The 22,020-nt window shown below is 47.7% G+C and overlaps 5 protein-coding genes across 5 annotated transcripts; 2 read left to right on the forward strand and 3 right to left on the reverse strand.

The window, feature by feature from the left end:
- Nucleotides 1–55: 55 nt before the first annotated feature.
- FSST1_009129 (glycosyl hydrolases family 31-domain-containing protein) lies at nt 56–2,091 on the reverse strand (the record flags this gene model as incomplete). The annotated part of the gene is made up of 2 exons (XM_083226075.1): nt 56–1,164; nt 1,212–2,091. 2 exons carry the CDS (start codon nt 2,089–2,091, stop codon nt 56–58), a joined length of 1,989 nt encoding a protein of 662 aa, XP_083085090.1.
- Nucleotides 2,092–4,071: 1,980 nt separating this feature from the next.
- Nucleotides 4,072–5,579, forward strand: FSST1_009130 (uncharacterized protein; the record flags this gene model as incomplete). Its single annotated transcript, XM_083226076.1, has 5 exons — nt 4,072–4,173; nt 4,227–4,304; nt 4,359–4,482; nt 4,541–4,716; nt 4,770–5,579. The coding sequence occupies 5 exons, from the start codon at nt 4,072–4,074 to the stop codon at nt 5,577–5,579; spliced, it is 1,290 nt and encodes a 429-aa protein (XP_083085091.1).
- A 795-nt stretch (nt 5,580–6,374) lies between these two features.
- On the reverse strand, nt 6,375–13,852 carry FSST1_009131 (uncharacterized protein; the record flags this gene model as incomplete). The annotated part of the gene is made up of 9 exons (XM_083226077.1): nt 6,375–7,870; nt 7,918–12,286; nt 12,338–12,687; nt 12,741–12,981; nt 13,033–13,235; nt 13,284–13,349; nt 13,400–13,487; nt 13,556–13,612; nt 13,679–13,852. The coding sequence occupies 9 exons, from the start codon at nt 13,850–13,852 to the stop codon at nt 6,375–6,377; spliced, it is 7,044 nt and encodes a 2,347-aa protein (XP_083085092.1).
- A 3,660-nt stretch (nt 13,853–17,512) lies between these two features.
- On the forward strand, nt 17,513–19,504 carry FSST1_009132 (major facilitator superfamily domain-containing protein; the record flags this gene model as incomplete). Its single annotated transcript, XM_083226078.1, has 6 exons — nt 17,513–17,676; nt 17,726–17,859; nt 17,914–18,037; nt 18,084–18,290; nt 18,342–18,683; nt 18,733–19,504. The coding sequence occupies 6 exons, from the start codon at nt 17,513–17,515 to the stop codon at nt 19,502–19,504; spliced, it is 1,743 nt and encodes a 580-aa protein (XP_083085093.1).
- A 1,818-nt stretch (nt 19,505–21,322) lies between these two features.
- Nucleotides 21,323–21,727, reverse strand: FSST1_009133 (Dabb family protein; the record flags this gene model as incomplete). Its single annotated transcript, XM_083226079.1, has 2 exons — nt 21,323–21,568; nt 21,623–21,727. The coding sequence occupies 2 exons, from the start codon at nt 21,725–21,727 to the stop codon at nt 21,323–21,325; spliced, it is 351 nt and encodes a 116-aa protein (XP_083085094.1).
- Between the last annotated feature and the right edge of the window lie 293 nt (nt 21,728–22,020).

Raw genomic sequence — 22,020 nt, forward strand, 5'->3', positions numbered from 1 at the left:
TGACGTGCATGCCTGGCATGCTAGGTCCCCGATCTCGAGCACCTGGGAAACGTCATTATTCTCTTACGAAAACCGGCATCTGTGACAAAGGACTGTCCACTACCACATTTTTTCCCGAATCATAAGACGATTGACCATCGAATGAAGACCACTTCTTACCTTGAGGAAGCTGGGGAAGATACACCTCAACGTCTGTCTGGCCTGGTTTGAGGATGGGGCATACGAGGTACTTATCGCCGTACAAGTACTGGGTCGAGATGCTCCAGCATTCTTTATCGCCCGGGAACTCGTAGAACAGAGGCCTCATAACTGGTGTGCCCTTCTCGTGTGCTTCCTTCATAAGCTTCCGTGTATATGGCCGAAGTTCCTCTCTCATCTTGATGTACTTCACACAGATGTCATAGACCTTTGGGCCATAGGACCAAACCTCGTTGGGGGCGCCACTGCAGCAAGTCGCTCCGCCCGTTGTTCCATGCTGTGGCTGGCGAGGTTCACGATCGCCATGTAGTCGCATGACTGGGCAGAACGTACCCCACTGAAACCATCGCACAAAGAGCTCCCGAAAGCTTTCATCGTTAGGGTCGCCTCCGTGAAAACCTCCAATATCTGTCGTCCACCAGGGTAGTCCAGACAGTCCCATGTTGAGTCCAGCGCATATCTGATTGTGGAAGCTACCCCACGACGACGCAATATCACCGCTCCATACAAGGGCGCCATACTTTTGGCTACCGGCCCAAGCACAGCGGAGGAGGTTGACGATGTTCTTTTGTCCTTCTGCTTCCTGACCCTCATAGAATGCTCGAGCGTATTCCACAGGATAAATATTTCCGATGGAACTGTTTGAGCCTTGGAAATATCGATAATTTTCAAAGTCGTATGCTGCATATTCCGGCTCTGCTTCATCTAGCCAGAATGTTTTGATGCCCTTGGAATAGTAGTTCTTCTTGACAGTTTCCCACAAGTACTTCCTGGCATCTGGATTTGTGGTATCGATGTGGACGGTTTGGCCTTGGAAATCGAGCCCAATACGAACGCCTCGATCGGTACGGATCAAGTAACCATGTTCCAACATATACTCATAGTTTTCTGAGACCTTATCAACAGTTGGCCAGATAGAAACCATGAGCTCGATCCCAAGATCTTTGAGTTCCTTCATCATAGCATCTATGGCTTGTCAGTACTGTTTCGGTTTACGAGACAAGGGTACTTACCAGGGTCGGGCCAGTATTCGAGGTCAAATTTCCATTCACCCTGCTTAGGCCAGTGGAAGAAATCGACAACGATCAGGTCAATTGGAACCTCTCGCCTCTTGTACTCCCTGGCTACCTCCAAAAGCTCCTCCTGCGTCTGGTATCGCAGTTTGCATTGCCAAAAGCCAAGCCCATATTCAGGCATAAGGGGTACTTTTCCAGTAGCGTCTGCATAAGCTTCCACGATTTGGGCTGGCGAGTCTCCTGCGACAATCCAGTAGTCGAGGACCTGGGTCGAGAATGCTTCGAATGACATGATGTTCTTTCCGAAGACGGCTCTACCAATTGCTGGGTTATTCCATAATAGTCCGTATCCGAGTGACGACACGGCAAATGGGACGCTTGCTTGAGAATTGCGATGGGCGAGCTCGAGGTCCATACCCTTCAAATCAAGCCATGGCTGTTGATACTGACCCATCCCGAATATCTTTTCATCGGGACTAACACTCTCGAGCCGCATGGTTAACTGGTAGTTCTCAGTTCCAAGGATACCCTTGAACTCGCGTGCTTCAACTTCAAGAGCACTGCACTTTGGATCGATGAGGTCCCGTCTATTACGACAGTACTCTTCGAGCAGCAATTTTCCATCTGTGGTCTCAATGATCAGTTTACCGAGCCGAGAGATTCGGGCTTTGATGTTTCCATTGGTGATGGTTGCAGAGTCCTCAGAAATTGATATCTGGGGTGTTATTTCTTCGAGCTGTTGAAGAGCCCAGTCCTGCGATGGTATCTTTGCGGACTTGGTGGCTCTCACACGAAATGCATTGGGGCCCCATGGTTCAATCCAAAGATCCTCCGCATCGTACTTGTAGCGGAGGCGGGTTTTGTCGTCAAAGAACATGGTAGTAGCTCTCGCGGAATGAAGGCGTCTGCTAGTTGCGATGTTGTGAGTCGGATACACTCAATTGCCGTGCCTGCACCAAAAGGCTCATGCTATGTAGTCTAGAATAAATACCCAAACGAGTGAACCCCCATCTTTGAGGCCGTCACTTTCCCCGCCGGAGTAATGCAAATCCTCCAGTCGGGTATTACTGATGATCCAATGAGCATCTACAGTAACATCATACCTACATGCATCTCCATCTTCCCCACCGGAGTTTTGTGAGCACTGCATAAAGCTACAACGACCAACACTACTCGTACATGTCTCAGGGTATTAGGAAAATTGACCGCTGGATGCATAAGGGACGAAATTAATAAATCACTTTATGTCCCTTAGACAATAGTTCTTAGACTATTTATTTTTATACCCTAAGACTTAGGAGGCCATTTTCCCCGGTACCCAGTAGACATGTACTGTGATAACATATAAAACCAACAAGCACATACCATTGAAGTCTTGGTCATCATAGATAATGGATTTTACGGCAATCAAATTCACTCGTTTGGGATCTGCAAGGATATGGAGGGAGTGTTGGCAGGCGGAGAGGCCAAAAAGGTGCAAACCATCATTGATCACTCGCATAGATACAGTAGATGCACTGCTATGCAGCAATGCAGGACATGAATTGAAATGAAGCTCTCATTTGTGCCGGTTACAACTAATGCCAGACCACATATGCGTTCCCATCCGCTCAACATGATGTTCCCTCAAATACCTAACTTTGTAGGTGGTGGACGATCACAACGCCTGGGCTATCTGCTGATGTCCCTGCATCTTCCTAGCGGGCAATACGCTACTCCCTTGGTCCTCCTGGTCGGCCAAATCATCCTCTCCCGCACATAAATGACCTGGAAGTATTTAGTCAGCAGTGTCTCTCTATCTGAGAAAACAAGATACAAGGGCTCAAACTCGGTACCTACCACTCAGTTTCCATCTTGTGATTAGAGTTGATAATGATTCTTGCAAAGGGGTTTGTTGAGTTTGTCCATCATCAGATGCATGCGGATTACCTTTCGAACCTCGTATTCCTGTCGTTCTCTGGGCAGTGTTGCACACGTCGCATTTTTGAATCGACGGAGTGTACGTCTCAGGCATGCATTTTCCTCACTGAGTTTATGGTTGCGTTCCATGAGTCTGCGATTGTTTTTCATGAGCCTGCGACTGATTTTCATGAGTCTGCAGTTGATTTCCATGAGGCTGCGGTTGTTCTCTTTCAGCCTGCGATTGTTTTCTGCGATTTTGTGATGGGTTTCCTTGAGCAAGCGTCTTTGTTCCTTGATTTCGCGATACTGTTTCTCCAATGAAAGGTTGATGGTCTCTGATGATGCAATGAGTTTGTCTGTTTTGGCTACATCGTTTAGAACAGATGGATTAATCGCGTCGATGAGTGCTTCATTGAGCTCAGGAGTTGACATGATTGGCGATGCTCTGATACGATATCAGATCTATTGGGCCATTAGAGGAGATTAAAGATTAAAGATTAGAGATATCGGTGTATACTTACCAGTAGAGATTAACCCAGTGTACGAGTGGTGGTGGCTATTATGAGAGAAGAAGGGTTTCCTGCGTGGTGAGAAGATGGCTACGGAATATATTGCCCGACGATAAAAAAGGTAGAAATAATAACGGTTCGATAACGCAGTTATAAAAAGTATCACTCTTTTGGGTAAGACTGCTGAATAGAAGGTGAGGGATAGTTCACTTTTTGGCAGTGCAGGAGTTCAAGTCTGAGTAGGCAGGCAGATTTCGAGGGGTTCTCCCTCAAGGCAGCAGGTCTCCCACGTTTTTTTTTTCTTCTCACAAACGGCTCGCACCTACACTCCACCTTCCTTCTGTCTTATCATCTCCTTCTAGCGTGGCTTCAAGCCGGTCACCGCGCAATTTGCTCACCTCAGCACATTTCCTTCTCCGTAAAGCCTCCGGAAGGATTAAGAACAAATGGCACAACCTTACGCAAAGGTCGGACAGCCTCAGGTGTACCAGAGATACTACTCAGAACCCCGTCCCGGCGATAACCTACCACCGCTTGACTATGGCGAGGTCTGTCATCACTTCCTTCGTCTCATACTTTTCTGCAGAGCTGACCAAACCAGGGCGGACGTATCCATCTCGTTCCTGGCGAAAGATACTGTCGATGGCGACATCCCGTCACTGGAATTCTCTGCAAGAATGTAAGAAGATAATTCATTCACTTTGCTTTTGGGACAGAGACTTAATCGCTACAGGCCAATCGCTACGACAGTCTCGAGCTTAGAGACCACTATCGAGTTGACCATGGTTGCAAGGTTGCCCCTGATGACAGTCCCTTGTTTGAAGAGCTAGATAGCAAGCGACATCGACAGGCTATGCGTAAAACCCCTTAAACTAACCCAAATATTCGCACGAGTCTAACTCAATTTTTTATTAGAGTGGTACAGCGATATGCTGCAGGGCCGTATACCATCCTGGCCTCCAGCCCCCCAACAAGATTGCCAAAACATTACCTCCGACAGTACTCGACCCAAAGCAGAGCATGGCATGCAAGATTCCGGTGAGACTCAAGCTCAACAGAAAGACGATGTCGAACAAACAGAGTTTCCATACGTTAGTGCTAGCAAGGAAAAGTTGAAGAGGAATTAACATAGTCGTGTATCCAGGTACTAGGAAATCGACAAGTCAGCGTATGTGGAGAAGAGAAGCAGCCCCTTTATTTGAAGATCGAAAACCTACAGCTGGGGCCCCAAGAAGAGTCCGATCGCCATAGCGCAGTTCGACTATGCACTTTGTTCAACCAGCACCAATCGAGTATGCCTCCTCGCGTTCGATCCAGGCTTCTCCATCTGCTCACGGGCGGCCAATTTCAGCATAATGCGCAGTCGATATTCCAACCACTCAAGCACCAACTCAGCATCCATATGTATGACGAAGAGGTTGGAGAAGCCAATTGGATCAGTGTCACCTACGAAAGATGGTTCATTCTCGTCGGTATATATGGGTGGGACACGCTGAGGGAGCACGCAGATGGCATTCGAAAAGCCGTGGTAATGCGCTATGGGGAACCCATCGATGGGGACTTGACATTCAAGAACTCTTCGGATAACAGCGGGAGTATCGTGCGTCCCTTTCTGTCGCAGCTGGGAGATGAGGTTTTCATATGGGGTCCCATGATTCGACAACATGAACAGTTGATTCGACAACATGAACAGACAATCCTATCGCAGTCCTTAATGATACAGAAGCTCCAAGCGATGAGCGAAGCCCAACAGAAACAGATCGACAGACTCAACGCCATAGTCGGGGTTCAGCCCTGTCCTGGACCTGGTAAGCATATGGACGATGGGAGCAATGATGTGGACATGGGTCGTGAGGTCAGTCAGGGCCATGAAGGGGACACTGGAAGCTCCTATAGCATACCAGACCAGCTTACGAAAGTTGCTACCTCTAGAAAGCGTGTCCGTCGTGGATAGAAGAATGGGAAAGTCCTTGGAGTTTCGCTTAGGACAAACAAAACCGGGAAAGATCGAGCCGTGCACCGTCTCCATGAGACCGCAGCAAGGAGATATACCTGAAAGCCATCAATACAGTAACGAAAATAAAGCAAATCATGTACGTCAGCGTATGAATGAAATCCGGAATCATGTTGTTTTCTAGCTTTTGACACCTGTGTTAAATCGTGCGTGGTCTAGGGTAGCGTTTGGCTTAGTGTACATATTCATTCTTTACAGCCCTTTCTTTAACAAGCGTAATTGGTTTAGTGGTAAAATTCTCCGTTGCCATTCAAGCGACATCGGGGAGCCCTGGGTTCGATTCCCAGATTACGCAATGTAACAACTTCTTTTATTGTTTGGCAGCAATTATTTTTTGTCTCATGTCATCACAACGTTTTGACATGAGATTAAGTTTTAGCTGAACAAGGTTAACTTCATAGCTGCGTAGAACAAACTTTAGAAACCTTAAGCGAACAACGCCTATGCATATTCTTCCCCTGACGTTAAATGTTACCTGATAAATAACTTTAATGATAGAAAGATGCATGTCACGGGATTTATCCATTCGCGTTGTTGCTATTCCAATAAAATAAAGTCAGGTATGCTGACTCTAATCTCCAAACAAAAACAATCAACACATGTTTTATTATTCTTTACAGTTCCAAAGCTTTTATCTGTTCCAAATTCTCAAGCCGTGTACCCGCCATATATCTATAGAGACATCTGTTTAACTCGCCTTCCTTCGTCTGTTATACACCAATTGCGCAACATTTCTCAATTGCCCTCTACTCCAAAACCCCCTCTGGCGGCGATCTCCATAGCCAACTCTACAACAGTCTTGTCGCTCAAAACTTCGAATACGGATACTTCAACACTACAGTTGGTGACAACCCAGTTTCGAACCCCGACAGCGACCAAAGAGTCGACTCCGTAGACATGGGGCGGTTTACCAGTGTCAATCTCCTCAGGTAGCATGTTCATAGCTTTAGCAAGCATATGCGAAAGGCCCGTCGTGATGATCTCGGCAGCTGCATCCATGGTAGTACAGCATGCCAGGAGAGATTTCAAATCGAATTTGCTGGTGCCGTCGACAACAGCCAGATCAGGTGCCGGCATGTCAACCAAATTGAGGTAACCATAAAGAGCAGTGCGAGACCAGTACGGATCAGCCGGCTGGTTTTGCCGGATCAGCCCACCGGAACCTATACCCATTATGATTCGGTTGGGCATGCAGGTATAAGGAGTAATCTCTCCAGTGATGGCACACACGATCATGGCGAGGAAGTCTTCATGTCGGATACCATAGAACCCACTGGCTCTTAGGATGTCAAGGATCTCGGTGTCGTCAGCAAGCATACCAGCACCGAGCACAGGTCCAAGATCTATGGAAGTCGCATGCTTGCCTTGGAGACAGTATTTCTGTGCAAGGGCATCTTCGAAGCAGTTGCCAGCTGCGTAGTTTGCCTGGCCACGATTGCCGATAATCCCAGCAGAGCTGGCGAGGAAGATGAAAAACGGATCATGAGAATTGTCTGAAACAACCTGCACAAGATTATCCGAACCAATGGTCTTTGGCTTGACTGCCTCCATCCAGTCAGAGTATGACATGTTTGCAAAGATCGAGTCTTTGATGACGGCGGCACATTGGAAAACACCTTTGATGGGTGGCATTTCTTCACATATTTGCTCTTTGATTACCTTGGTAAGACCGTCAATGTTGCAAATATCGATCTTAAAAACCCGTGCGTTGACGCCCATTTTCTCGAGGGCTTCTAGGAAGGTCTGAGCAGACTTGGACGATGCACCAGATCGTGATATAAAAGCAACGTTCCGAACACCGTTCCTGACGATCAGGTCGCAGATACTGCGGCCAAGACCACCGAGACCACCAGCAAAAACGTAAGTGTGAGTACGAGACAGAGCCTGGTGGAGTGACTTGGTCCGATTCTTAGTTTGTAACTCGACAACAGGGTTCGCGTGAGGAGTCGCAGTGACAGATACAAGCCCAAAAAATGGACTCTTTTCAATGATTTTGAACGCCTCGGTGATGTTGGAGAGCTCTATAGTTTGGGTAAGAGGGCCTTTCATAGCCAGCTTTTCCCCCAGGTACTCTTCTTGTTCGGCAACACTCTCAATAAGCTCTGCCACGTAGTCGGCATCGTGCTTCATCAGCGTGGCCAAGTCGAAGTTGACGATCGAAACAGTTGCGGATCCAAGTTGAGTGGACGGAGGATACGGGGCTTTGCTGGCGAATTGTACAATAGTACCACCTGTGAACTGTTAGAAGTTGAAGGAATTGAGATGTACGAAAACTTACCATGGCGCACACACTTGAGGTTGGTCTCAAGATGCTTCTGAGTAGGGTTGTATACAAGATCAACACCTTTTTCCAAACGATCGCGAAGAATTACAGAAAAATTATCGGTATCTGCATTAAGAATACGAGTGCTCTTCATACCAACACCAAGAAGTAACTCGCGTTGGCTACCAGTATCCTGCCCCATGACGGTCACAAATACGTCGGCAGACAATCGAGAAGCTAAGCCGAGCGCTGCAAGACCAAAAGTGCTGGCTCCAGCATGGATGAGTACTGCTTTTCCACGCCCAAGTCTTCCAACGTTGACAAGACAATGGTATGCACTAACGCAATGGCTGAAAGGGAGGTCAGAAGACCACTTTGCGACAAACCGGCTGTCAATATTGGCATTGCTCCGAATAGAGCCACCAGCAACAAGGCCGCTGACACGATCACCAGTCATAAGCCCAGAGACATTACGCCCAATGCGTCTAACACTGCCGCGAATCTCGGTACCAAATTCAGAGTCCACGCTCCTTCCCATGACAGTCTCCAAGTCAAGAAAATTGAGAGGTGCATTTTCAAAGATGATCTCGACCTCGCCAGGTAGGGGAGCGAATTGAGTTACAGCAGAAAAAACCAGGCTGTTCTCAATCAGACCGGGCTGAACAACTTGAAGCTTTAAATTCTGCGGGTACCCGTGGAATGATACCAGAGCAACATCGTGCGTTACGCCTTTCTCGACAATGTTATTGAGTGGCTCAATGGGAACAAGGCGAGGCACAAAGACCTCTCCATTCTTCTCAGCGAACTCCAACTCGCGAGGACCGGAACCAGCAGCCCATACAAAACTTTGCAAAAAGACCCTATTGACAGACTTGATGGTCGAAAGAGAGTCCAATGACGTGTTTATGCTCAAGTCGAATGTCACAAACATCTTCAGAGGATCTTCTGAGTTGAGGGTGCGCGCAAGGGCAATGATGGGAGCGCCCTTAGGGTTCATAGGTTCCATGTGGGCACCTCGCGAGATCCAAAAGATGCTTTTGGCCAGCTTATGCATAGTGTGAAAAGCTTTGAACTCTGCCTCAGTCCAATTGTAGACATAAGCACCTGTGTTGTTGGTCGCAAAATCGAGAAGCGAGATGACAATCTTGCCCTTGAGCTTGTCCGGCTGACTCGTCATTTCAGTCAAATGCATAATCTGGATTTGCAAAGTGGTGTAACACTCTACAATCAGCTTCCCGGCGAAAGATCGTGCCTCAGAAGGATATTCGTTGGGTAGTAGGACAACCACACCAGGCACAGAAAGCCAATCGTGGACCGGGTCTTGGTGATGAACGCCGAACTCCATGTTTATGATTTTGCCAGTGTCATCATGGTAGCTGTGGCTAATTATTTCTTTATCAGGAGAATCGAAATTGCCAGGTCGCAGGCTTTCCAGTAGAAACCCAGGTCGTTTTACGTGTTTCAGGAGGCTGGCGATATCGACATCACCTTGATCACAGACAATGATCAGGTCGTAGTTAGGCAGAGGTTCGGAGCCATCAACAGCTCGGTTTTCGACAAAATGTTCGTAGTGTGTTCCCTCAACCAGAGACGGCTTTTGTAAAGGCTTGTTACCGGCAGTGTGACCTAGCGTGTATCGTGAGAACCAAGGCGTTCTCTCCCGAGGACAAGCAAATGCACATAGTATCTTCAGGGTAGTGTGTGTACTACCGCCAACCTGAAGAATAGACAGACCTGGAAACTTGTGGGCAAGAGTTGTGACTAGAACCTCGACAGTTGGAGCTCGTGCACACGTGATGTCTTGTTTCCACGAGATTTGAGTGCATAAAGTGCGGTTGTTTGGAAGGAAGCCCCCTACAGCTTGAGATGAATTGGCGATACTAGTGAAGTGGAGCCCGCTGATGACTACTGAAGGCTGGTCCCAACATGACTGTGTCATGGCAATGTCTGCGTTTGCATCACGGACACCCGTTCGAGTAGCAGTAGAGTAACCCTTGAAGTGCTTGCCAAGGTCGCGAGAGATGGCTGCTGAGACAAATATGCTCTTTATGAAGGTCGGTACCATAGGTTCAGACGAAACAGCGAAGGGTGTTTGAAACATTGAATCCAAGGTCGCGGGGTGAATGAGATGTTCATACTCAAACTTGGCGGGCATCTTTGACCGGGTGTCAGGGATGCGAACTTTGGCGAGGCATGCTCCAGTTCCCTTCAGTATTTGTGTGAGGTTTTGAAAGGTCGGGCCGTAGTTCATGCCAACAATATCAAGGAGCTCATAAAGCTGCCTGGGAACGACCGGCTCCTTGCATGTAGTCTTGAGCGACTCAAACTTCTTGTGGTGCTGATGAAAGGCGGCTCTCCAGTGTCGACGCTTGTACCTTACCTCGATACTACCAGATGCATTCTGTTCCCAAGGGGAGTTGAGCTGCTTAGAGTAGATACAAAACTCAAAATTGGGATCCTGGTTTTGGTCACTAGAGGTTGAGAGACGTTTGAAATTCATGGCCATTTCCAGTCCATGCGTAGTGTTCGGCACAATCATTGCCTTTTCAATTCGCATATTGGTGATCTCAAACCCAAGGAGGTTTTCTGTCTCCTTAGTCAGTTGGCTTGCACCTTGTAGGGCCATGGTGACCATTCCGGCTGCTGGGTAGATGATCGTCTTTTGCACTTGATGATCCTGAATCCACGGGTTTTCTGAAATGCGGAGGAACCCACGCCAACGGGGTTCAAAGGAGATGGCGTCGGCCGTGGGAGCACCGATGAGGTCTTGTCGGGGAAACTCTCTGAATCGATTCGCTTCACCAAGATGAGATTCGTGCCAGTAGGATTTTGCGTGATTCCATGGGTAGGGAGGAACATCGGCCAAACACTTCGAGGAAACTTCGCAGGAACCTTGAGAAATGATCTTGTCCATGTCGAGTTTATAGCCGCTCGCCCAAAGGCCGCCCAAAGTCTCCATGAGAACGGTTGGATCACGATTTTTATGGCTGAGGGCTGAATGGAATGTCGGTGGGTTGTTGTTCTTGGTCAGATTAATGATATCGAAGACTGGGGACCGCAATGTCGATGTAGGACTCAACTCAACAAAGATGTCGGCGGAGTCTTCATGAGACATGCTAAGCAGATGGTTGATGGCAGACATGAATAATACTGGCTGGGTAAGATTTGATGCCCAGTATATCTTGTCTAATTTTCTTCCATCAATATACTCCCCACTGACTGTCGAGAGCATAGTAGTAGACTTGCGATGTTCTCGTGGCTTCACAAGTCCCAGGGCAGACTTGTACTCATTCTCAACCAATAGCATGTCTTGGGAATGATAAGCAACCTGGACTGGAAGGATGCGACAGAAGATGCCCTTTGCAGTGAGTTCTTTGTATGCGCCCTGGATGTTCTCCTTTCTCCCCGATAGTGTCACAGATCGAGGACTGTTAATACAAGCCACTTGACACGGGTACTGCTTATCGTCGAAGCTCCCCTTAATATCAACGATCGATAGTCCAACTGCCATCATGGAACCCTGGAGCGGGGGTCGTTTGAAAGCAAGAGAAGAGGCAGCCACGCCACGGTAGTATGCAACCTCCCAAGCCGACTCTTTCGTAAGGGCGCCTGACGCGTAGGCTGCTGCGATTTCACCAGAGGAGTGTCCGACAACGTAGTCGGGTGTGATATTGAACGAATTCAATAGATCTACCAAGGCCATCTGAACAGCAGTGGTGGCAGGTTGGGCGATTCTAGCGTCAGATATGCGAGTCCGAGATTGGTCTTGAAGTATCTCCTCGAGTAGGTCAAATTGACTTCCGAGAGCGTCTTTCATATAACGAGAAGCAGATTCCAAGGCAGTGCGGAAAGTCTCAAAACCCATGAGTTCTTTACCCATTTGCGCATATTGCGCGCCTTGGCCAGAAAAAAGAAAGCAGACTTTCGGCTGTTTGTTTCTGGAAGTCCGCTTGAAGTGAGAATCATTGATGCTCTGAAGCTTGCTAATGAGATCTTGTAGAGACTTAGCCACGACAGCGTGTTTCCACTCCAGGCTGGATCGGCGACAACCAAGGGTGTAAGCGTAGTCCCGAAGAAAAGAGTCATCTTCCCCTGATTTCGACTTCAAGTAAGGCAAGTGAGATTCTATGACACGCTGGACACCTGACCTCTCATGCGCTGAATAGAGAAAAAGTTGCGTCTCGGGGCCTATATCGCAATGGGGCGTTGGTAGAGTAGAGCTCAAAGGCTCGAAAGAGTTGTGATTACCCTTCAGTCCACGAGCCGACAGGTATCGAGGAGCTTCATCCATGATGACATGGGCGTTTGTGCCACCGAAACCGAAGCAGTTGACACTGACACGACGCAGACCGGGAAGAGGCCAGTCGAGGATTTTAGTCGGTACCTGAAAATGGAGGTGAGTAAGGATATCTATGATGATGTTTTGTATCCATACCTTGACTTTCCAGTTCTTGAAATCGATATCAGGATTGGCTCTCTCAAAGTTGATGTTGGGTGGAATTTTGGCATGTTCTAAAGTAAGAACGCCTTTGATGAGTCCAGCCACACCGGCAGCACCTTCTAGATGGCCGATGTTGGGTTTGAGCGATCCAACAACGATGGGGTTGTCAAGGCCTCGAACAGAGCCGAGTGATTCAGATATTGCTTTAAGCTCTCGCCAGTCTCCGGCTTTGGTGCCAGTGCCGTGGCACTCGACGTAAGCAGTTTGACTGAAGTCAAGACCTGCAGATTCGTAGACGGAATTGATGTTTGCGACTTGTGCTTCCTTACTTGGTAGGGTAATTCCTTTCGAAGTTATTAGTAGGCTGATAGGACGGACGAGACTTTGATCTACTCACCAGTTGTATGGCCATCTTGATTGACCTTTGTGGCTCGAATGACTGCACGAATAGTGTCGTTATCGCGGAGAGCATCAGACAAACGCTTCATGACTACAACACCGATACCTTCGCCTCTTCCGTATCCGTTGGCCCTGGAATCGAAAGTAAAACACTTGCCGTCAGGGCTCAAGAAGTTGAGAGCGGTCATTGGCATCATGGTGTTCGGAGTAAGAATCATCCCTGCACCTGCGGCAATTGCCTGAACAGCTGTTAGAGCGTGGCAAGAATAATGAATGGGATAAAGTCTTACCAGTGATGTTTCTTTTGTTCGGAGACTTTGCGCAGCGAGATGTACAGACACAAGACTGCCACTGCAGCCAGTATCAATTGTCATGCTAGGCCCATGCAAATTGAAAAAGTACGAGATACGGTTGGCCATAATGGCAATACCGTTTCCAGTAGCAGCATATTGAGGCTGCCAATCTGGATCTCGGAGGCATACCTGTTCATAGTCTGCTCGACATTAGCAAGTGTCTGTGCGAGGTAGATGATGTATACTACCTTTGACGAAAGAACCGACGTAGACTGCAGCATCGCTGCCGTCAACATCCTCTTTGCGGATACCGGCTGAAAGTTTGAGTTATTATTGCTACACTCAAGCCTATGAAGAGACTCACCATTCTCAAGTGCCTCATATGAGGCTTCAAGTAGGATTCTTTGCTGAGGGTCGATAGCTTTGGCATCTTCCGCCGCAACAGAGAAGAACTGAGAAGAGCACCAAAATTAGCAAAGAAATCCTCGATATCCAAGAACGATTCAAGGTTAAAACATACAGAGGCGTCGAAAGCGGCGAAGTTACCCTTGATGAAGTGGGCGCCACGGAAGGATATCTAGAGAAGGTGCAGGGTTAGCAATGTTCTTCCTCTTGGAAAGCACCGTAGGGCTTCTCGACATACACTTCCTTGACGGTCGCCGCCGGGATGGTAATAGCCGTCAATATTTAGGCGATCTTTAGGGAATTCACTCCACTGAGATTCTCCCCGTTCCAAGACTTTCCACAGTTCCTCGGGAGACGATGCTTCACCAGGGAATCGCAGGCCGATGCCCACGACAGCGATGTCATCTTCCATGGTGTCAAAACCAGACCCAAGAAATTCTAGCAACTGAAGTGCAATATTTTGCTCTATATTCTTCCTGAATGATATTTGTCTCGGCAAATGGTTATGAAAAGGTCAAGATAAACCGTGACTACCAAGAGAGGTGTTGAGGTTGGAGAGAAGGGGAGCGGGAGAATTGACGGAATATAGGCAAGAGTAACTCGTTCAAAATCTTCCGGTAGCAGTAGATATTCTGGCAGTGCTGTGTCAGTGCCAAAACTTGGAAATATTCTGATAGCTCTGACAGCAAAGTGACAGTCGGTGGTTCGATCAGCCGGCACTGGCAGGTAGTCGCGAAGCCAGGTTCAGGTTTACACCTCTGCCTTTCGTTCAGTAGAGGACAAACGTGAAGCACAGGTGTCAGAATCAAAAGAATTATCGTATGACGAGCATGGAGGTCGTTCATCCCCTCTCTCAGTGTTGAGATGAGAGAAAGGGGCCAGGATATCGTGCAGTGCCCTGCTTTTATTAACGTCTTTCTCAGATGTTTTCGTTTCGAGAGTAGGACCAGGTAAAGAAGGTAAAGACTTCAACAGCCAAGTCAATCTTTAATTAGAATGATCTGACAAGATTGATGCCGTGCCGTCACAACACTGCCACTACCAACAACTGTCCATCCCGCGGTCGGCGTGATAACTCCAAGTTTGGCCGACGGCACGGAGTATGACTAAGATGATACCATGCAGAGACAGGGAAAGTACAGGAAGATAGTTGAAGGCCATGCAATCCAAGGCCAAGCTTATGTCTATTTAGTCTGTGTTGGTAGATACATCAGAGTGTATTGCGTATAGCTTCACCACACGGACAACGAGAGTCAGGGACGAGTTTAGACAGAGGCAAAAACCCTTTGAGACTGTCCCAGCGGTCAGGTAGATTAGATTGCCAAACTTCATTTCTCACGGCAACGTGCCTCATTTCAGACGCAGGCTTAGCTGCAACATCCCACCAACTGCTCAAAGAGAATAGTGATGGATTGTTCCTTTGACGATCTATAGCCCCCAAAATTAACTCCTTTAGCCCACGGTATATGACTAGAAGTCGAATACGTTCAACTGCCCATCTGGATTTCCTCCCTCGCTAATTTGAGATTTGGACGGACCACCGCCGTATAGCTGCATCGGGCGTTTTGTCATATAAGCGGCACTTGAGTGAAAATAAAAACTGCCTTTAGAAACTTCGGGGCTCCCGTTGTCCCAAAAAACGCACCCTCCCCGCATTGATCAGAGACTGAAAGCCCGGAAGCTAAAAATGAGAACGGGGCATTGTCCATATCAAGTTTGCCGGTCAGAGACAAATTCAGATCAGACAATTCCTATTGCAACCCTTTGCTGACACCCCACAAGGTTTCGTCCATATCGCATCAGCTTGCATATGTCAAGGTGGGTTTTTGCCAAGGCCAACACTGCGAGTCAGATATGCAATGTGGGCGACTAAGTAGATACGTCAACCTTGTCTGGAGTTGAATTCTGCCTCAGAACTGCAGACTAACAGACGGAACCATGCAACGCACTCGGATACGAGCATTCGACAATCGATAGCCAACGGCGAGAAGATGGTAAGTGGACTTCTTCTCGATCAAGAGACCTATCACGAACCATATTGAGGGACGCTAGAATTTGGGGGCTGACCTCATCTTCATCCATTCAAATCCTCCTGATCCCACGGGACGAGCCGCTGCGATAGGATAAAGATAGCATAAGGTTAAGAATATGCAGGTGATGGCTAGAAGGAGCCAAGATTGGTCAGCATATACGAGAACCGGGTACAGGTGAGTACCTAAGTACCAAACACCCCGGCGAAGCACCTTGTATATGCTTGGTTATGTTCCTGGGACGGGAGGCATTGCCGTGTTGCAACGGCTAAATGAAGAATGCAATGCCATGCACGAGGGGACCAACAGCGGAACAACCGTTGATAGCCTCCCGAAGCAGGGTCTGTACGACGTGAAATGACCCGTGCTAAAGCGGACAGCAAACTGATGGGGTGAAGGTTGAGATTCTTGTATCTCGCCATTACTGATTAGAGATCGAGTTGCGGATGAACAAGTAGCGAGCCTAATAGTGAACCTTGCAATATCACGTGCACCCCCTCGTCAACTCCAGGACGGGTTACCTTTCCAAGAATCATTAACCGAACACAGTGTCTTGAACGAATCTCTCTCCATCAAGAGCCATCTGGTTCCTGGATCGTCTGATTGCCTGGCAAATGTGGCGGAACAAGGTCGTACAAGATAGCGCCAGACGAGCGTCGTTTGGCTATCGCCGTGCATTCATCTGTCTAAACATTCAACCGTACCACGTAGTTACCCATGATCCAAGATGATTCTGTATCCCATTGCAGTGTTTCCTTGCTCTTGGTCTTTTGTTCCAGGCTGGGTACTAAGCCATGCTCGCAACAATAGTCTTTCCCGAGTGTTCTTGTGCAAGCGCAAAGAAGTCAACTTGGACCAAGCAGCCCACAACCATGAGCAATGGACAGCACAACGATTGCACCAGTGATTGCTAAACCATAACATCCTGTACGGAGTAACTTCTTATTTGGGAACGATATTGGAAACTCACAACAGCACAGAAAGGCAAAACCCAGTGCCGAGTGCACCTGTCGTTTGGGTCAGGCCCTGGCCCAGCCACGAGAAGTGAGCATACCATGTGCTACCAACACACATGCAGTATTCCACAGTGTTGCCGAGGTGTTTTCGCTTGGATGCGAAGACGGCGGTTAAGACGCTAACCATCTCTTTATGGACAAGACAGTTTGACAATATCATCCGTTCTCCTTTGTGTCAACTTCTTCCATAGAATCCATGCACCTGGTCCAACGTGGACATCAGATTGCGATATTACAAACTTCAGACTACATTTTGACAAACGATAGTCTGCGCCCAAAGTCTTCTACCCATCCGTACTACCAGTCTGTTGGTCATAGACAACTCTGTCTTACCTAAAGAGTGCCCCGAGTGGTACAGCACCCGTCATAGTCACTACTCCTGGACTCGTATCACTGTCAGAGAAGATCTCATCTGCTCTGAGATTGAGTTCCTCGCTGGTGGCTTCCTTGAGCCTGAGTGAGATCTGAGGTTGGCGATAGAATTGAATGGCCTCTTCGCTTGTAGTCGTGTAACGGTTGAGGACCATGTCTCAAATATTTATTCGATCCTTCGCCTTCTCCGGCAAGACATTCGAACAAGATGAGGGTGTTTCAAGAGTATCGCATCAAATCCGAAGCTTAGTAGTGTCTCGTCTCATGCCGTTGGCCTTTTTACTAAAAGCCTGGATCCGATATGAAAAACAAACACTCTTTTCAATCTCACGACTACCAAGCAAGATATAAGGATTACTAAAGACTTGCTTCAAGAGGTATAGATGAGCGTCGATTATCTGGGAAATATATATCTCAACCCCTCTTGCCTCTTGCTTCATTACCTGCCTTGTCGATAGCACCCTCCGCTTAGGAGTTTCAGTTACTACTCTCCAGCCTCACTTACCATAGAGGTATTTTCGAAGACCAAGATCAATTCCTTATGACATACTGTCCAATTCTTTAGCTTCAACAAAAAACCACGGTTGAACTCGCTCTCAAATCCCAGGCCGGCCTCAAGCTCTGCGTCGAATACGGTTAGGACCAGCAGCAAGAATGTCCAATGGATACCGCATGTCGCTTTCCTATCCGAACCCATCTTTGGGTGAAATGGCAGTGATGGAGAACATGGCAGAAGAAGACGCGCCGATAACAACAACTGTTATCGGACTGCGAAAACACTCAGTCACTGGGCCTCGGCGAGTGGTTCTTGTCATATCGTAAGTGGCTAGCGATCTCTTAAGAGATGGTGCTAAAACAAAACTCTAGTTTACTTATGGGACTTCTCTTCTCAAGCCTTGACACCTCAATCGTTTCAACATCACTCGTCACTATCTCGCACGACCTGGACGACTTCACCAACGCCCCATGGATTGTTCTAGCATATCTTCTAACGTATATGGGCACGTTTCCCCAACACCGCGGGCTGGAGGACAATATCTAACAAGATGCAACAGGATTTGCCGTTTGTGTGTCCAAGCTGAGTGACATATATGGCCGGCGAAACATGCTCGTGGCATCATGGGTCATTTTTGTTGGTTTCTCTCAGGGCTGTGGATCAGCTACAAGTATGACAGCCTTGTATGTGTCCTACTCTGTGCTCTGCTCTCAAGCTGACCCTTTTCAGGATTGTGTGTCGGGCTTTCCAGGGTATGGGAGCATCTGGATTGTACAGCTTAACACAGATCGGCCTAGTTGAGGTCGGACCTTCCCACAGTCCCAGTCTAATAGGAGCTTTGATTGGGGCTACACTTGCAGTTGCTTTCGTACTCGGCCCTATCATCGGCGGTGCAGTCTCTCAGCTTTCAGACTGGAGATGGCTATTCAATATGAAGTAAGCATAATATATTATGGCTACCTAAGGGGCCAATTCTGACTTTTCAAGCATCCCTTTCGGTCTAATCGCAATCCTCACAATCACGAATCTTTGGCCGGATGAAGAAGTGGCTCACTTCTTCTCATGGAGAGCCTTTGTCAGCATAGACTTTATCGGCAGCGCGACTCTTCTCACTAGCTCTGGATTCCTTGTATTCGCTATTCAGCAGGCTGGCTCAGAGACATTTGCCTGGGGAAGCCCAGAGATTATCTCAGCCTTATCTGTGTCGGTTTTCAGCTGCTTTGTATTCATGTGGTGGGAAGTGTACTTGGAAACTAAGCCAATGCGCAACATCGAGCCCATCTTCCCCATTAGACTGATGCTGCGTCGAGTTTATTCTGCTGGACTACTGTAGGTTCGAAGACGGCAGCTCGTTACAATCGATGACTAACGTGTCCAGCGTCACTTTGTTCACAGGATTTCCTTACATCTCGCTTTCTATTGTCATTCCGGAACGATTTCAAATTGTCAGTCGTGAGGAGGTGCTGATGGCAGGTGTCCATATCCTTCCCATGCTGGCAGCCTGTGCCATTGGCTCATTCCTTGGAGGTGCTCTATCGAGTCGACGGAATAACACTTCATTAACGCTTGTTGGCGCATCGTGCCTTCAACTTCTTGGGGTTGGGCTCATGTCCATGTTGACCGAGCCCGACTCTCACACCAAAGCCCAATACGTCTTTCAAGCAATCTTTGGGCTCGGAGTTGGTCTTTCTTTCTCAGCGGCGACTATAATGACCAGTATACTTGCCGCCGAACGGAGTGAGCTCGCTTCTGCCCAGGGTGCTGTTGCACAAGCCCGCGTCCTGGGAGGTTGCATCGGACTTTCGAGTTGCACTGTCATTTTCAACTCTCACGTCAATGAGTACCTCAAGAGTCAATTGACACCTGAGCAGCTCGATAGTCTTCATAGATCGCCACTGACTAGTCTGCAACTTTCAGGAAACTTACAGGGCTTAGTAGAGGATGTCTACGCTGGCGCATTCGCTGGAGAAATCCGAGTAATGATGCTCGTTTGCTCAGTCATGGTAATCATATCACTATTCTCTCTAGAGCGGAATCCTGAGCCACTGGAAAGATTGACAGCCTTTCCCAAGGATGATTTCTCCTCCAGGCGAGGTAGCGAGTCTGCCACGGAGATGACTGACGTGTCAAGCATCCGTCGCTCTGTCTGACATGAGGTGGTTGATGGTTTTTATTTCGCTTTCCTTTATATGCTCGACGAAAGGATTCAAGCACGGCTTATCTTCACAGGATTGGCGTTTTGGGTGGCATATTTGGCGTTGGCTTGAAGTATTGGGCTGCACTGTGCGGTATATGCGTATTCGGATATTGTGACAGCCGAGGGCTGAATGGAATATCTACAGGCTCTGTTTTTTTTTATCAGTTTAAGTTTTAGCATGATAAAGTTCTTGAGATACGGTATAAAACAATGCTCAAATATTCTTAGTGGCTCAGTAATGGCCAAACCGGGAATGTCTGCACCAAACTATCGCTAACCACTGTACTTGATGATATGAACTGTAGCGTGGCTGTTATTGGCAAGTCGAAACGTCCTTTCGTTTCCAAGAAGGTCTCGGCTATTCCTAAAGAGCCAGACATATCAAATCCATTCGTCCCACGACGATATTGCAATCTCGTGGGACATCGCAAGACCAAACCGACTGGCTTCAAAATAACTATTGCCATGCTATTGTGCTACTAACGTGTGTTGTTCTTCAACCAGCCGGTCAATCGCAAAGTACGAGACCTGGGAGGCCCGAGAGACCTCATGGACAAGGCCGCAAGTCCGATTTGAGACAGGGTGGTTGTGCAGGTAGTCTCTGTCTTTCTGCATATCCCTTTTAGGCCAAATGACCACGGCCTTACACAAGAGATGGTCAAGGAGTCAATGTTTGTGAGAAATTGAAACCATTGTCTTGGAAGTTCTTTATCATTTTGGGGTTTCACTGCCTCTTTGACCTGCGCCACTTTTGAAAGAGAGGCCGACTGTATAAGGAGAGTTGGGGTCTGTTTGGTGGTTCTGATGTTTGGCCAGGATGTCGTGTGACTAGCACGACTGTATGCTGGACTGGGTATCGAGATTTGGCAGGAGGAGAATGCAAGATGTGTGGTAAGACCTGATGTGTGCCCAGATAGGTTTGCCTCGGCAATGGCATTGCCTTCATGTAAAAGGATGAGGGATATTTTTTTTATCGGAACAGTTGCCTTGCGAATAGTGGTATATCAGGCTCGCTAGGTAGCATCTAAACGTAGGCATTCAAGAACTAGTCATTATGTCCATGGATTACAAAAAAAAAAGAATACATAATGCATTGGAAATATATACGCTCAACTTACGAGAAGTATCTTCTTGCAATCTTGACCCAACTTACATGTTTTATCCAGTTGACCACAAAAATCGCAATTGGTAATAACCCAAATTAAACAACACTATGATGACTAGAGGAGGACTTCATCGACTATCAGACCAATGACATTGTTCTGCGATCTTGGGACACCGCCACCCATCCCTAGCACTAACAAGGAACATCTTAGACAAAGGGACCAAGAACGTGGCCGTTTCAAACAGTGTCAATAGCACTTAATGACAATGGGGCTTCTTTCGTAGCAAATAAATCGTTGTAAAAGTAGGGCTCTGGATGATTCCTTTCGGAAGTATGCCGTGATGATTGACTGCCCTTATGGCTTTTGTTGTCGATTTTGTCCAGTTATCCTGATGGGAAGTTCGAAAGATTCTACCACGTAATGCATGTTATACGATTTTTCCTTGCCTCTTACTGAAGCACGGTATGTGGTATCAACCGAGCCCTCCAAGATGAGCTTGGCGAATACCACAAGAACAATGGGTGGCGCAGTAAGTATTTCCCAATCAATCCGCACTCGCGAGGTTTCAGAACCCAACAGTCACAAGATGATTGGAAACTAGGTAGGACGGAAGGTAGGTTTGCAAGTTGCGAGTAATCATATTTAGTTCCACTTCATTCCGTCTATCATTTCGAAGAGTGGTCAGCACCACCAATAGCCTGAGGCTTGAAGTAAACAGTCATGACTCCCTCAGGGCTGAGGTTACCCTTGACAAAGTCCTTGAGATCCTGGTGAGCCAGGCAACCATTGTCATAGTACTTCATATCATCCATGCTGGCAAACTCAGTCTTTGATACAAAGGTGTATCCCTGAGATCGAGCGTCCTCATCAGCTGCGCCAACGACCATGGAGAGGATATAAGGCTTTCCATCCTGTAGAATGATTAGAATACACTTGCACGTGAGATAAGATCGGGAGGAAGTCACCTTTTGCTGAGAGGCGTCGAGCTTGTGGTACTGGTCCAGCAGCTTAGCCTGGTCTTCCTTGCTGGGAAGCTTGAACATGGTGATACGGTGCACACGGTTGGACATTTTGACGGTAGTGGTTTGACCAAAGGGTCTTGATATGTTTCTGAGGATGAAAGGGTGATGTAGAGTTCGTGAAGTGGATAGAGTGAGAGTCTGGACAAATCTGGAGCTCATATACAATCTTGCAGAAAGGGTTCGGAGAAACCAGAGGAAGAGGATTTTAAGTAGGTAGGTAGGTTGGATAAGATAAAAACAAAGTAAGGATTAGTTGTCAAAGACAAAGAGAGGTAGGCGGTTGCATGCGGGTCAGTTTAAACGCGGGGGAGCGGCTCATAAAGATATCCCCGCCCCGACAG

This window comes from Fusarium sambucinum, chromosome II (assembly GCF_050947815.1).
Source record: "Fusarium sambucinum isolate potato_lamoka chromosome II, whole genome shotgun sequence".
In the NCBI taxonomy this organism is placed as follows: domain Eukaryota; kingdom Fungi; phylum Ascomycota; class Sordariomycetes; order Hypocreales; family Nectriaceae; genus Fusarium; species Fusarium sambucinum.